This window comes from Gorilla gorilla, chromosome 2, assembly GCF_029281585.2.
Source record: "Gorilla gorilla gorilla isolate KB3781 chromosome 2, NHGRI_mGorGor1-v2.1_pri, whole genome shotgun sequence".
NCBI classification, from domain to species: Eukaryota; Metazoa; Chordata; class Mammalia; order Primates; family Hominidae; genus Gorilla; species Gorilla gorilla.
In genome coordinates, this window is record NC_086017.1 from 190309910 (window position 1) to 190323924 (window position 14015).

The 14015-nt window shown below is 33.6% G+C and overlaps 1 protein-coding gene across 1 annotated transcript in view; it reads left to right on the forward strand.

Moving 5' to 3' along the window:
* Positions 1 to 14015, forward strand: part of PIK3CA (phosphatidylinositol-4,5-bisphosphate 3-kinase catalytic subunit alpha) — an 88727-nt gene that overhangs the window by 64571 nt on the left and 10141 nt on the right. The window contains exons 10-17 of the mRNA XM_004038036.5: positions 4893 to 5017; positions 5880 to 5961; positions 6258 to 6422; positions 6635 to 6738; positions 7668 to 7839; positions 10754 to 10860; positions 11377 to 11498; positions 12642 to 12720. Of these exons, the coding sequence (XP_004038084.1) occupies positions 4893 to 5017; positions 5880 to 5961; positions 6258 to 6422; positions 6635 to 6738; positions 7668 to 7839; positions 10754 to 10860; positions 11377 to 11498; positions 12642 to 12720 (956 nt within the window). The remainder of the gene's footprint in view (positions 1 to 4892; positions 5018 to 5879; positions 5962 to 6257; positions 6423 to 6634; positions 6739 to 7667; positions 7840 to 10753; positions 10861 to 11376; positions 11499 to 12641; positions 12721 to 14015) is intronic.

Below are 14015 nucleotides of genomic sequence, written 5' to 3' on the forward strand. Positions count from 1 at the left end.
TCATCTGTAAAGTGTGTAATAGTCTGTCATCTGTAAAGTGTGTGATAGCCTTATGTCTAACACAACAATGTACATACTTTAAAAATATTGCTCAAAAATGCTGATGATCATGCAAGCCTTCAGCAAGTTGTAATCTTTTTGCTGGTGGAGGGTCTTGCCTCAGTGTTGATGGCTGCTGACTTATCAAGCTGGTGGTTGCTGAAGTAATGTTAGCGTGGCTACAGCAATTTCTTTAAGACGACAGTGAAGTTTGCCACATTGATTGACCCTTCCTTTTGTGAAAGATTTCTCTGCAGCATGTGATGCTATTTGATAGCATTTTGCCCACAATAGAACTTCTTTCAGATTTGGAGTCAGTCCTCTCAAAACCTGACGTTACAGTTAACCAGCTGCATTAGCCCCTAACAAGAGAGTCAACCTGAAGCTTTGAAGCCAGGCATTAACTTCTCTTCTCTAGCTGTGAAAGTCCTAGATGGCATCTTCTTCCATTGTAAGACTGTTTTGTTTACATTGAAAATCTGTTGCTTAGTGTGGCCACCTTCATCAGTTATCTTGGCTAGATCTTCTGGATAACTTGCAGCAGCTTCTCCATCAGCACTTGCTGCTTCACAGCTTCTTTTTTAAACCTCTTAAAGCAACCTCTGCTAGCTTCAAACTTTTCCTCTGAAGCGTCTTCATCTCTCTCAATATTCATAGAATTGAAGAGTTATGGTCTTGCTCTGGATTAGGCTTTGACTTAAGGAAAAGTTGTGGCTGGTTTGATCTTCTATCTAGACCACTGAAACTTTCTCCATTTCAGCATTAAGGCTGTTTTGTTTTCTTATACTTCATTCACTGAAGTAGCACTTTTAGTTTTCTTCAGAAACTTTTCCTTTGCATTCACAACTTAGCTGTTTGGCACCAGAGGCCTAGCCTTGGCCTGTGTGGCTTTTGACATGCATTTCTCACTAAACTTAACATTTCTAGCTTTTGATGTGAAGCAAGAGACGTGGCACTCTTCCTGTCACTTGAACACTTAGAGGCCATTGTAGGGTTATTAATTGGCCTAATTTCAATATTGTTGTGTCTCAGGGAATAGGGAGTCCTGAGAGGAGGAAGAAAGATGAGCAAAGGTTGGTCGGTGAAGAAGTCGGAACATGCAACACTTATCGAATAAGTTCACCATCTTAATTGGCTCATGGCACCCCCAACTGCATCAGAGTAACATCAAAGATCACTGATCTTTGATCACAGATCATCATAATGTATAATAATAATGAAAAGCTTGAAATATTATAAGAATTACCAAAATGTGACACAGAGACAAAAAATGAGCCATGCATTTGGAAAAATAGTGCCAGGAGACTTCCTTTACATAGGGATACCACCACAAACCTTCAGTTTGTTGGAAATGCAATATCTGTGAGGTATGATAAAGCAAAGCACAATAATACAGGGTACACCTGCATAAATATATTGTTAGTTGAGCTTGGAAGCAGAGAAAACAGCAGGTCTTCACCATGTTATCCCAGGTTCCCCAGGAAAGACCGTATGTAAGATGGAATTTAAATATTGATCTAGTTGTCTAATCTTGGCCATAGCTTTCGAACCACAGTATAATTATCTAGGTTCAAGAACCATTAACTCTCCCTGATTTCTCAAGGGCAAAGATGTCAATGCCACGAGAAGATGTTTGTGTTCATTGGTGTTTCCAAATATATTACTTTTTCTTTGGCCTTGTTGGCTATAGATAAACCAGCCAGTGAATTTTGGGCCAAGAAGTCCAAAACACCCCTATCCCATTAACAGTAACAGCAGCATCAAGAGGCAGCCTGGTATATTGCACTTAGGAAATTTATTGATTCATAGCTGTGTTCTCAGTAAGGCGTTTACCACTACTTTTCGGAAAACGAATTATCTTTTCTGCATATATATTTTTCTGCATTTAAAAGATACGAGTCTCTTTTTTGAGCAGTTCTCTTTGTAAGAATTGATATTTGATGACTGTATTCTTTCTTAAAAGAAATTTTATTTCAAAGAAAAATTTGCTTATTTTATAGCAGAATAAAACTTCTATTTTTCAGTTACAATTTGTATCTATTGGAAACTTTTGTAAATCTAAGATACGACATGGGATCTTAGTTTTTCTGTATCTTAAATATTTTACTATTTCATCATCCTAGAAATTACTTTATCCATATTCATTATTTCCAACTATGCTAAAAAAGACTAAAATAATATGAAAATATAAAAGAAGGATAGAATAGCCTAGAAGGATAATAAAATAGTGAAGTAAATCATGATGTTACATCATCCTTCAGTTTTCTTATTGCATTGCCCAGTGTCTTGCATCATCTTTCCAGAAGTATAGAAGAAGTCTGCAGACACTGTCTTTGCAATTTTTTTTGTTTGGTTGGTTGGTTTCTTTCAGGCTTTCATTGGACACTTGAGAATTCAGAATTTTTCACTTTTCACCCAGAATAATGACAGATGAAAACTGACCAAGGAAGATATTTCACAAGCATTAGACAAATCATAATATGAATGTAGATAGATAGTAGCAGCCTAGAGCAGAGTTTCCCAACCTCAGCACTATTGACATTTTGCGCCAAATAATTCTTTGTTGTAGGAGCCATCCTGTGTGTGCAATCCAGGATGTTTAGCATCCCTGTCCTCTACCCTGCTGCAGGCCAGTAGTGCCATCCTGCTAAGTTATGGCTATCAAAAATGTCTCCAGACATTAGCCAAGGTTCCTGGGTGGTCAAGGGGACACAAAGTCACCCTAGTTGAGAACCACTACTCTAAACTCTAATCATGGTGAAGTTTATTATATAAATGAAATGTCAGATGACAATACCTAAACTGTCTCTCAGTTATCTTAAGTCTTCTCAAACTCAGGATAATGATGAGTAAAGAATATATTTCTAACAACAAAAAGGAAATTTGATAGTATTTCTAAAGACAAAAAGGAAATTTGTATTCACATTCAGTTAGTCATTCCACCAGAATGACTTCATCACACAATATTTTGTGACAAGAACCTGAACAGCCTCATGTTTTACAATATTCTTTTCATTTTTTATTATATGCACCAAAATTTTTTAAAAATTTTCTTGAACCTCTAAATCTACGTTAAAAATTTACCTGATACACTTTCTAAATGGACAAATGCCGAAGGTAGCTGTGTATACAAATGTGACTAGAAGTAAAAAGATGATGTAGAAATAAAATAACTCCTTGAGTTGATCATTCTGATTGGCATTTATAGAGTAGAAATGTTTTGTAATTACAGAGGAAAAAAGATGGCCTTTCCTTCAACAGTTATGAGCCGTCAGAATTTTCAAAAATACTGCATTTTGACAGTGTAGTTTCTAGTTTGACAATGATATATTTATCTTCAAAACCAGGAAAATGTAGATAAGAATTTGGTTTTATAATATTTAAATTCTTATTAAAATGTCTAATAAAATTGTTTTCCCCATCACTTTATTCTTCTGTAAGTTATTTTACATTTAAAATGTAAACAAATAAAAATAAGTAAATAAACAGCAGCAACTTCTTTTCCTGGTAAATCGAGGATTGAGTATGTATTATCTCTTTCCTGGACTATTGGAATAACCTCTCCCTCCTTCCAGAGAAGCCATAATAATCTTTATGAAATACAAATCAAATCATGGTATTCATTCTTTAAATAGCTATCAATAAAAATAAAATCCCAACTTTATACCCTGTTCGCAAATTTTACGTGATCTGAATTCAGCTTACATTTCTTCTTTCCCTTGTCTATTGCCCATCAGGCTCACTGGCTTTATTCCTTCACACCAAACTAGTTATTTCTGGGGTGGGAGGAAGGCTTGCAGTGTTTTCTCCATCTGCAATAGTCTTTCCCAAATCTTAGTGTGGATAAAGGTTCCTTCTTGTTACTTGAATCACAAATACTATGTTCTCAGTCATTCTCTGTTACATCATCCAGAGTACATTATATCAATTTTCCAATATTTTTATTTATTTGATTTCCCACTATAACAGAGGCTCTGTTAGTGCAGGGTCTTTTACTATTTTGTAATCCCAACAGCAAGAACAAAACAAGGTACGTAGTACATATTTAATAAATACTTGTTGAACAAATATGTGCCAGTAATATTTCTTCGTGCTGCTGAATAAGTTAACAGCATATAAACACATACAAACCAAGTGGCATGGATGTCTGCTTTCATTTTTAGCCATTTAAAAATATATGTAACCCATCCTAAGGGGTTTATATTTGTTTTGCATAATACATTAATATGTACTCATTATTCATTACACAGTTAATATATCTATATTTGCAGGGAATATACATTGCTTGGAATTATACAAAAAAATATTATTTTTCGTTTTCTAATATTCAGGATACAGTGTTTTAATGGGGGTGTTTCTTCATTCTTTTTTTCTTACTGGTTTTTACTTTTTAAATTTGAAAGCCTTGCAGTGATCATAAGCATCTGTTCAGGCAAAGAACATGAAAGGGTTTACATTTTTATCATTTTAGTGTTTCTTATTCTCTATATCAAAAACATTCACAGATAAGTTAACAAGATCCTCATCAGGAGGAAAAGTAAATTGTTCACTACCATCCTCTAGTATCCTAATCTGGTCTTGTTGTTGGCTAACTTCAGCAGTTACTATTCTGTGACTGGTGTAATATTAACCAAATAAATTACTGGATTTGTTCCACAAATATTATGTCTTAGATTGGTTCTTTCCTGTCTCTGAAAATAAAGTCTTGCAATGAGAATAAATTATTTTACAACAGTTAATTAGCAATGTAAAATTTATTGAAAATGTATTTGCTTTTTCTGTAAATCATCTGTGAATCCAGAGGGGAAAAATATGACAAAGAAAGCTATATAAGATATTATTTTATTTTACAGAGTAACAGACTAGCTAGAGACAATGAATTAAGGGAAAATGACAAAGAACAGCTCAAAGCAATTTCTACACGAGATCCTCTCTCTGAAATCACTGAGCAGGAGAAAGATTTTCTATGGAGCCACAGGTAAGTGCTAAAATGGAGATTCTCTGTTTCTTTTTCTTTATTACAGAAAAAATAACTGACTTTGGCTGATCTCAGCATGTTTTTACCATACCTATTGGAATAAATAAAGCAGAATTTACATGATTTTTAAACTATAAACATTGCCTTTTTAAAAACAATGGCTGTAAATTGGTATTTGTAGAAAATCATACTACATTGGTAGTTGGCACATTAAATGCTTTTTCTTACTCTGAATTCCTGATATGACTTTCTTTAGGATTGTTTAAAATATTCTAGTAGTTTTAGATCAATTTAGATGTGATTTAGTTGGTCTAGATATTATAATTTTTAGGGGTTCCCTTTCATTTTTCTTTTTTCTTACGTTTCTTCAAATAGTATAATGCCTTATTTTCATTTATGAAGAAATTACCCTGCTGTTGGTGATACGGGTATATTTAAATAAACCAGTTGCAGTGCATTTCTGCAGAAAGTCCATTGAGACATAAATTTTGTCCAGTAACTACAGTAGAAGTGGTGACTCTATGATTCATTCATGTTGCGTAAGTGGGTGAAAAATATGAGCTATATGAAGAGTGGTATAACATATATTCATAATTTTTCTTAACTGTTAACTAAATTTAAGTACTTATAATCCATTTGCATTTTCCTTTTGTGTTCTTTGCCATTATAACTGTGCCTAAGTATATATGTAAATATATTTCCAACTACAGTGTTAAACACTGATGTCTTTTGAATTTTAAAAAAGCTAGTAATGTAAGAAGTTTGGGACTTCTTAAGAAGATTGCATATGGAGAAGTTAGACATGTCAGCCTTTTGAATAGCATGCAAGAATGTTTATGTTTATTTTGTTTCTCCCACACAGACACTATTGTGTAACTATCCCCGAAATTCTACCCAAATTGCTTCTGTCTGTTAAATGGAATTCTAGAGATGAAGTAGCCCAGGTAAATGTATGTTTGAGATTACTAGATAACTGTTGTACAAATTGGTATGTCACTTAAATTGTTTTCTCTCAGAAAGTCCACATAAATAAACGAAATAAACTAATAATAGTAATACAGTGTAGAAAAAAACACCCTTAACATTATTTCCATAGATAAAACTAATTAGAACTGTAAATTCTAAGGAGATTATTTATCTAAACTAATTTTAAAATCAGAAGTTAAGGCAGTGTTTTAGATGGCTCATTCACAACTATCTTTCTCCTTTAAATATGATTTATTGTCTTTCTCATACACAGATGTATTGCTTGGTAAAAGATTGGCCTCCAATCAAACCTGAACAGGCTATGGAACTTCTGGACTGTAATTACCCAGATCCTATGGTTCGAGGTTTTGCTGTTCGGTGCTTGGAAAAATATTTAACAGATGACAAACTTTCTCAGTATTTAATTCAGCTAGTACAGGTAAAATAATGCAAAATAGTAAATAATGTTTAATTACAATAATAATTTATTCTAGATCCATACAACTTCCTTTTAAAAAACCTACTGCACTAACTAGTTTTATGCTTAAAAAAAAAATTATTACCAGTAATATCCACTTTCTTTTTGAAAAAATTTTCTTTAGATCGGCCATGCAGAAACTGACCCTGATTTGTTTTTTTTGAATCACCTAGGTCCTAAAATATGAACAATATTTGGATAACTTGCTTGTGAGATTTTTACTGAAGAAAGCATTGACTAATCAAAGGATTGGGCACTTTTTCTTTTGGCATTTAAAGTAAGTCTAATTATTTTCCCATTAAATTCTTAAGGTACATATTACTTGCTTTCTTAATAGATTTATAAATATGTATTATATACTTTTGTTTATGTTTGGCTGGAAGAGTTTTCCATACTAAAAGTATTTTGTACCAGTGATGAGCTTCTCAACTTTTGCTCTTTGAAATTTAAAAAGCAGTAAATTCAAAACTAAATTTTAGTCATGAATGAGAGCTTAAATATTTTTAAAGATTTTTGTTCTACTTAAGTCAAATTTTCTAGGTCCAGATGAATATTGCTGTAGGTTTCACTGTGTGTATGGATTACAATATCCCCAAACAAAGAAAAAAATGTTTTACCTTGAAATTCAGAACAATGTCAAACTCCCGTGGTTCTTACTGAAAAACAAGCTAATTAAGAATAAAAAATGTTTTGTAGAATGTGATATATGTAGTACTCAAAAGTTACAGGTCATAAACCATATAACTTTTCATAAATTTAGAAGCAGATTTATATCTAATATGATATTTTAAGTGTTAAAATTTAAAAATGGAACCCAGAAGTTAAGTTGAAAACAAGAAGCATAGGCGTGTGTCAGAAGAGTCAAGCAGCATTCACTGAGCGCTTTGTTCCCTCCCTCTTCATTTGATTATTTTTGTGCTCAATTTCCTTTTTTCATGTTTTTATATCTTGTACTGAGATTAGTCAATGAAAACTAGTTGAAATAAACCTAAAAACTAGATGTTTATTTAATCACATATTCAGGAAGTACCTGAAACTCGTGGTGGTTTTGTTTCTAAATTACAGGTTTTGAATAATTTTATTATTAGTATGATTGTAACATTTACTGGATTTCAAAAATGAGTGTTTAAATTGTTTAGCAAAGATTATTTGTATACTGATTTAAGACTATATATATATATTTTTAATTTTGCACGATTCTTTTAGATCTGAGATGCACAATAAAACAGTTAGCCAGAGGTTTGGCCTGCTTTTGGAGTCCTATTGTCGTGCATGTGGGATGTATTTGAAGCACCTGAATAGGCAAGTCGAGGCAATGGAAAAGCTCATTAACTTAACTGACATTCTCAAACAGGAGAAGAAGGATGAAACGCAAAAGGTGTGTGACTCTAGTTTGTGTTTGAGACTCTTTTCACTGCAGTGGGGCAGAGTTGTTTAGAAGCCCAGTGTATATACAGATCACGGTCCTTGGAATCAAGCAGATTAGGATTTGGAACCAAGTTCCACTGCCTCTCAGCTGTGTAGTGTTAGACACGTCATGCAGGCTCTCAGGACTCATTTTCTTTGTCTGTAAAATGGGAATAATACCTGCTTCATAAGGCCATTGTGAGAATTAAATTACATGAGATATGCAAAGAACCTATCACAATCCTTGGAACATAGAAGGTGCCCAATAAATGTTAGATCCCTTTACTTTCCCTTCCTTTCTCTTATTCAGGTCCCTAAGTATTTACAGTGATTATTTCCTTATTCTGTCATTTATTGTCTCTCAGTAATGACCCTGAAAATGAGTGGAAAGAAGTTAGTTTTTACATTTCCAAGTTTAAAATGGATTTCAAGTCACTCAGTAAATATATCACACTCTAGTCATCTGCTGTCTAGCTTAGTATAACTAAGAGTAGGAAATACAATGTAAACTTTTTTTTTTTTTTTTTTTTTTTTGAGACAGGGTCTGGCTCTTTTGCCTGGCCTGGAATGCAGTGGTGCAATTTCGGCTCACTGCAGCCTTGACCTCCTGGGTTCAAGCCATCCTCCCACCTCAGCCTCCTGAGTAGCTAGGACTATAGGAGCATGCCACCACTTCCAGCTAATTTTTGTATTTTTAGTAGAGACAGTGTTTCGCTTTGTTGCCCAGGCTGGTCTCCAATTACTGGGCTCAAGCAGTCTGCCCACCTCGGCCTCCCAAAGTGCTGGAATTACAGGCATGAGCCACTGTGCCTAGCCCAATGTAAACTTTTTTATGACCTTTTCCTACACCCTATTCTTTATTCAGTCCAATCCACCACATCCTAAATTCACCACCTCTTACAATTGAAGCTCATTCCTCACCTCTAGTAAAAGGAAAAAAAAAAATCGTATATTAGTAAGTCCCCAAAGGACAGAGAATGTAAGTTAGCAGTACTGAATGAATGTTTCCAGCATCTTCATTACTAGTACTTGAAGGGAAAAAAAAAAATTAAAACAAAGTTATTGTATTAATGTAAATGTCATACAGTGTGAGTTGATTTTATTGAAGTGTGATATATAAATTCAAATATAGGATGTTAGAAAATAATTGTACTCTTTCTGATACTGGAATTGATGAGCAAGAAGGGTCTAGATTGCCCTGGAAGAACAAAATCTATTGCATTTATATATTGTAACTGAGCTGAGAAAAAAGAAACTAAATTTTAGATACATTTGTAAATACAGATGTTCCTCAACTTATAACAGGGTTATATCCTGATAAACACATCATAAGTTGAAAATATCTTACAGGCAAAAATGGGCATTTTGTAGATGTGATGGGATGCGAAAACACAAAACACAGTATTCAAAAAATGCTGGCCACACAGTACACTGTAGAGTATTGGTCGTTTACCCTCCTGACTGCATGGCTGACTGGGAGCTGCGGCTCGCTGCTGCTACCCAGCATCTCAAGAAAATACTGTGTTGCATGTCACTAGCCCAGGAAGAGATAAAAGTTTAAAATTTGATGTATAGTTTCTACTGAATGCATGTAGGAAGAGATAAAAGTTCAAAATTTGACATATAATTTCTGAATGCATGTTGCTTTCACACCATCACAAAGTTGAAAAATAGTAAGTCAAAACCGTTGTAAGTTGGAGACCATCTGTGTAGGCATTTCTTCTAAGCTGGAGTTTTTATATCACAAATTGGCTATGATACAGTGGATTAATTAGGAACATGAAATTCATTACTCAGATCATTATTGGCTTAAATGAGATTTTGATAGGGAACTAAGATGCAGTCATAGAAACAAGAGCAGTTACTTTGAGTGGCTTTGTGTTTTGTTGTAACAATGAGTGATAAAATATATGAAGCATTGTGCTAACATTAGAGTTGTCAGTGATAGAAATGCCTTTACATGAACAAGAGCTATCTAGTCAGTGATGACTAGATTTTCTAACTATTCATTTGTATATAACAAGAAGAAAAAAACTTTATTATTTAAATTCCAGCATGAAAATTAATTTATTATTAATTCCTAGCTCCTAACCACTTTTTCCCTCACTCACATTTTATATTTTCAATAGGTGAAAGTTTCCTAAAATAAAATCCCAGCTATTGCGTGATAACTCAGCAGTCTGGGCTCTGATTTGAATTGATTAAAAAGGGATATTGTTTTGTAGCCACATACTAAAACCTGAATATAGTATGAGACTCCATGTAACAAATGTTTTTACAAGTCCTTTTCCCAACAATTTCTTTTAGCCTCACTAGACCACTTTTCACCCAGCAAAGAGAGTATGAATGCTGTGTTTTCTTAAAAGCCTAAAAGTAAGGTTATTAAGCTAATGTAACATGGTCTCCTTAGTTTTTCCTCTAGAACACAGATCAGCAAATTTTCTTAAAGGGCCAGATAGTAACTGTTTTAGACTTTGCAGGCCCATGTGGTCTCTGTCTTAACTATTCAACTCTGCTATTCTCGTAAAAGCAGCCAATATGTAATGAATGGGTGTAGCTATATTCTAATACAACTCAATTTACAAAAACTGGCAGCTGACCTGCCGGTTGACTAGCTCTGCTCTACAGCCAAAAGCATTGCCACTATCACCAAGCAGATTTCATCTTCTTACAGGAAGGGGTACACAGTGCTGCCAGTCTTGCTTCTGTCTCTGAGTGTTGCTGCTCTGTGTTGTAGAAACCCTCTTAATTAGAAAGCAGCCAGTCTAGGATGTAGATTCAGAGACTGTACAGTACTGAGGTTCTCATGTGAGAAAGAGATTAGCAGTTAGTTTTATCTTTTATTAAGTCAGTTTCTTACTGTGACTATCCTTTTTTTTAATCAGGTACAGATGAAGTTTTTAGTTGAGCAAATGAGGCGACCAGATTTCATGGATGCTCTGCAGGGCTTTCTGTCTCCTCTAAACCCTGCTCATCAACTAGGAAACCTCAGGTACTTTCTTGGGGGTTTCATTGATATATTTAAATAAATACCTTTTCTGGATAAAATCTTGAGAAAAGTAAAAATGTCTGTTATAATTAGAATGTTCAATAATTTATGCTTCTCTCTCTCATTCTCCTACCCTCAAAATAAGAGTAGTAAATTATCTTAAGTTCAGTACTGCCTTTATTCAGAATGAGTTTTTACTACTTAAATAATACAGTTTAAAACCTTCTATGGCCAGAATTTCTGTTACCATAGGATAAGAAATGGAAATGTAATATCTGTAAAACTAATGATATATCTCTATATATTTGTTGGAAATTCATATGCAATTATATAACTTTTAAAACTTTTAGTTTTTTTTTATACTCTTTAGAAATGGATTCCTAAATAAAAATTGAGGTGAAAGTTTTAAATCTTTGTAACACTTCAAAAAGCTATATTGTATTTATATTTTAAAATAAATTTGAGGGTAAAAGAATAATAAAGCAAAGGTACCTAGTAAAGTTTTTAACTATTTTAAAGGCTTGAAGAGTGTCGAATTATGTCCTCTGCAAAAAGGCCACTGTGGTTGAATTGGGAGAACCCAGACATCATGTCAGAGTTACTGTTTCAGAACAATGAGATCATCTTTAAAAATGGGGATGGTAAGGAAGAGTATTAATGAGCTTATGATGCATGAATTTAGCTATCTTTTTATACACAGGATATTTATGAACCATGAAAAACTATTGAAAGCCATTTAAGGAATATACACATGTGATAAAATATGTAATATTTATCAGATGTCTTGACCTTTGAAATATGCATGTATAATCAATGAAAAGAAAAGAAGTACTAGGTTTAGATCAGAAGTCCTGAAATCAGTTTTTTGTTTTTTCTTTTTCCTGTTCCCTGCCTCCAACCCCCCTCCCGTGGACCTGTGTAGAGAAGTATTTTTTGTTGTTGTTTTGGTTTTTTTTTTTAATCAGTTTCTAATTATCATTTGCTTAGCTGTGTGAGTATCCATTCATTCCATAAATATTCTATGTGCTAGGCCCTGGGGTTTTAGCAGTGAAGAAAACAGAATCCCTGCCCTCTTGGAGCTTACAGCTTAACAGAGAAAAGAGGGACATTAAATGAATAATTACAAAAATAAAATTGCAAGCATGGTGCAAAGGAAAAGTGTAGTCTGCTCAGGAACCATATAAAAGAAGGTACTTATATGGAGGAAAAGGCTATGGGGGGAGTGAAGGAGGATCATGGATGGGTTTTCAATAGGAAATGACATTTCAGCAGTGAATTCTGTTGATCCCAATATTTTAATATAAACATATGTTCAAATTTAAGGATTCAGAAAAATAATTACTATAAATGCTTTAATTAAAAATTTTTGTGAGATGCGTGCTCACTTATCCTACACTGTTATTCAAATATGTTTATGCAAAGACTTTAAAAGTGGATTTAAGAATCAGAATATTAAGAGCCATTTGTAGTGGTGCATGCTTGTGATCCCAGTTGCTCTGGAGGATTACTTGAGCCCAGGAGTTTTAGACCAGCCTGGGCAACTTAGCAAGACCCCATCTCAAAAAATTATAAATACATTAATAAAGCTATGTAAAGGCTTTGAGTGGACATATACACTCATTTATAAATTTTTTTGAAAAGAAATCAGAATAGTGCTTTCCTGAAGTTTCTTTTGAAGAGTAAATATAGCTGTATTTGTTTTTCATTTGAAAACCATGTGATGGCGTGATCCCCAAATTTGCATCTGTGGCATTAAATGGTGATACATATTATTTGAATTTCAGATTTACGGCAAGATATGCTAACACTTCAAATTATTCGTATTATGGAAAATATCTGGCAAAATCAAGGTCTTGATCTTCGGTAGGTAACCAGTAAGGCAACCTGTATGTTGAAAGTTATCCTGAAAAAGTGAACTATTAATAATTATAGAAGCATATAGAGGCATATGTCTAAAAAGAAATGTATGCAGTAATTATCAGTAGTTGATTACACTATAGTACTTTGACATATCCTCCTCTTACTTGACTTAGAATAGCTAAATTATATTCAGCTAAGTAAAAAGAGCTAATAAGCTAATAAACACTCTGCTACTGCCTCTGGAGTGTCACCATTAGGAACAAGACAAAGGAGACACAAAAGACCCCTGTTTTCATTCAGAAATTAAGAGTTTAAAAGAAAGTTTCATAATGGGAATTTTCTAATTCTAAAACTGTATAAATCCTCAAATATTGAAATCAGTTTTGCAGCAAAATTATGCAACCAGCTATCTTAGAGTTTTTACCAGTCTGTTGGTTTCTACCCAACTTTCCACAATATCAGTATTATCACCAAGTTTTCTGTCATGCTTCATCTTCTCCTAGTCATTGTTGCTTCTAAAATGTTCTTCCTTACCTGACTTGTCTTTTTGCAAATCCATAGTCATTCAGGCAAAGCCCACTCTGTCCAAAGTATTTTGGCCTATAAGTGGACATAGAGTCAAGTCTAGCTGTAACAACAAGGTACATTTAGTAGGAATTGCAGGTAACACCAGACAAGGGCTTATTTGTATGCCTCTTATAAATTTTAAGAGTAGCTAGTATACAAAAATGTGTCAGTGACAAATAGTTGTACCCTTTTATTGCAAAGAAGAAAGTGGACATTTCAGGTGACCTGCTAAGGCACAAAATTGTCATCAACTTCAAATTTGTAACTCCTGATACGTTGCTTAACCCCTGCTGCTTTCCAAAAATGGTTAATGTTATATGAATCAAATTTCATTTTTTGGTATAATTTCCTGTGTCATGAGAGATCCACATGCCACTACTACCATGTCCCCCAAAGGAATAGACTGTAAAAAAGATTGTAGAGCTAAGAAAGAGTAAAGGAGATAACTGTGTAATGCTGGTTAATTACATTGTTTAATTATAAATTAATGACTTTGCAAAAAAGCATCTGAAGTTAAGATGATTAGAAATATTAATGGTTTTTTAGTCTTGTATTTTCTGAATATTTTTAACTTAAGTAAATGTAAGTAAAAATTTTATTTCAAGTTTAACTTTAGATTAAAATTATTTAAGTAAAATCATAACAGCATTTTTATTTATACTTGGCAAAACTATAATTCAGAATCGGGTTTATTTTAACCCTGCTTTTTTTTTTAATAACAAGACTTAGAA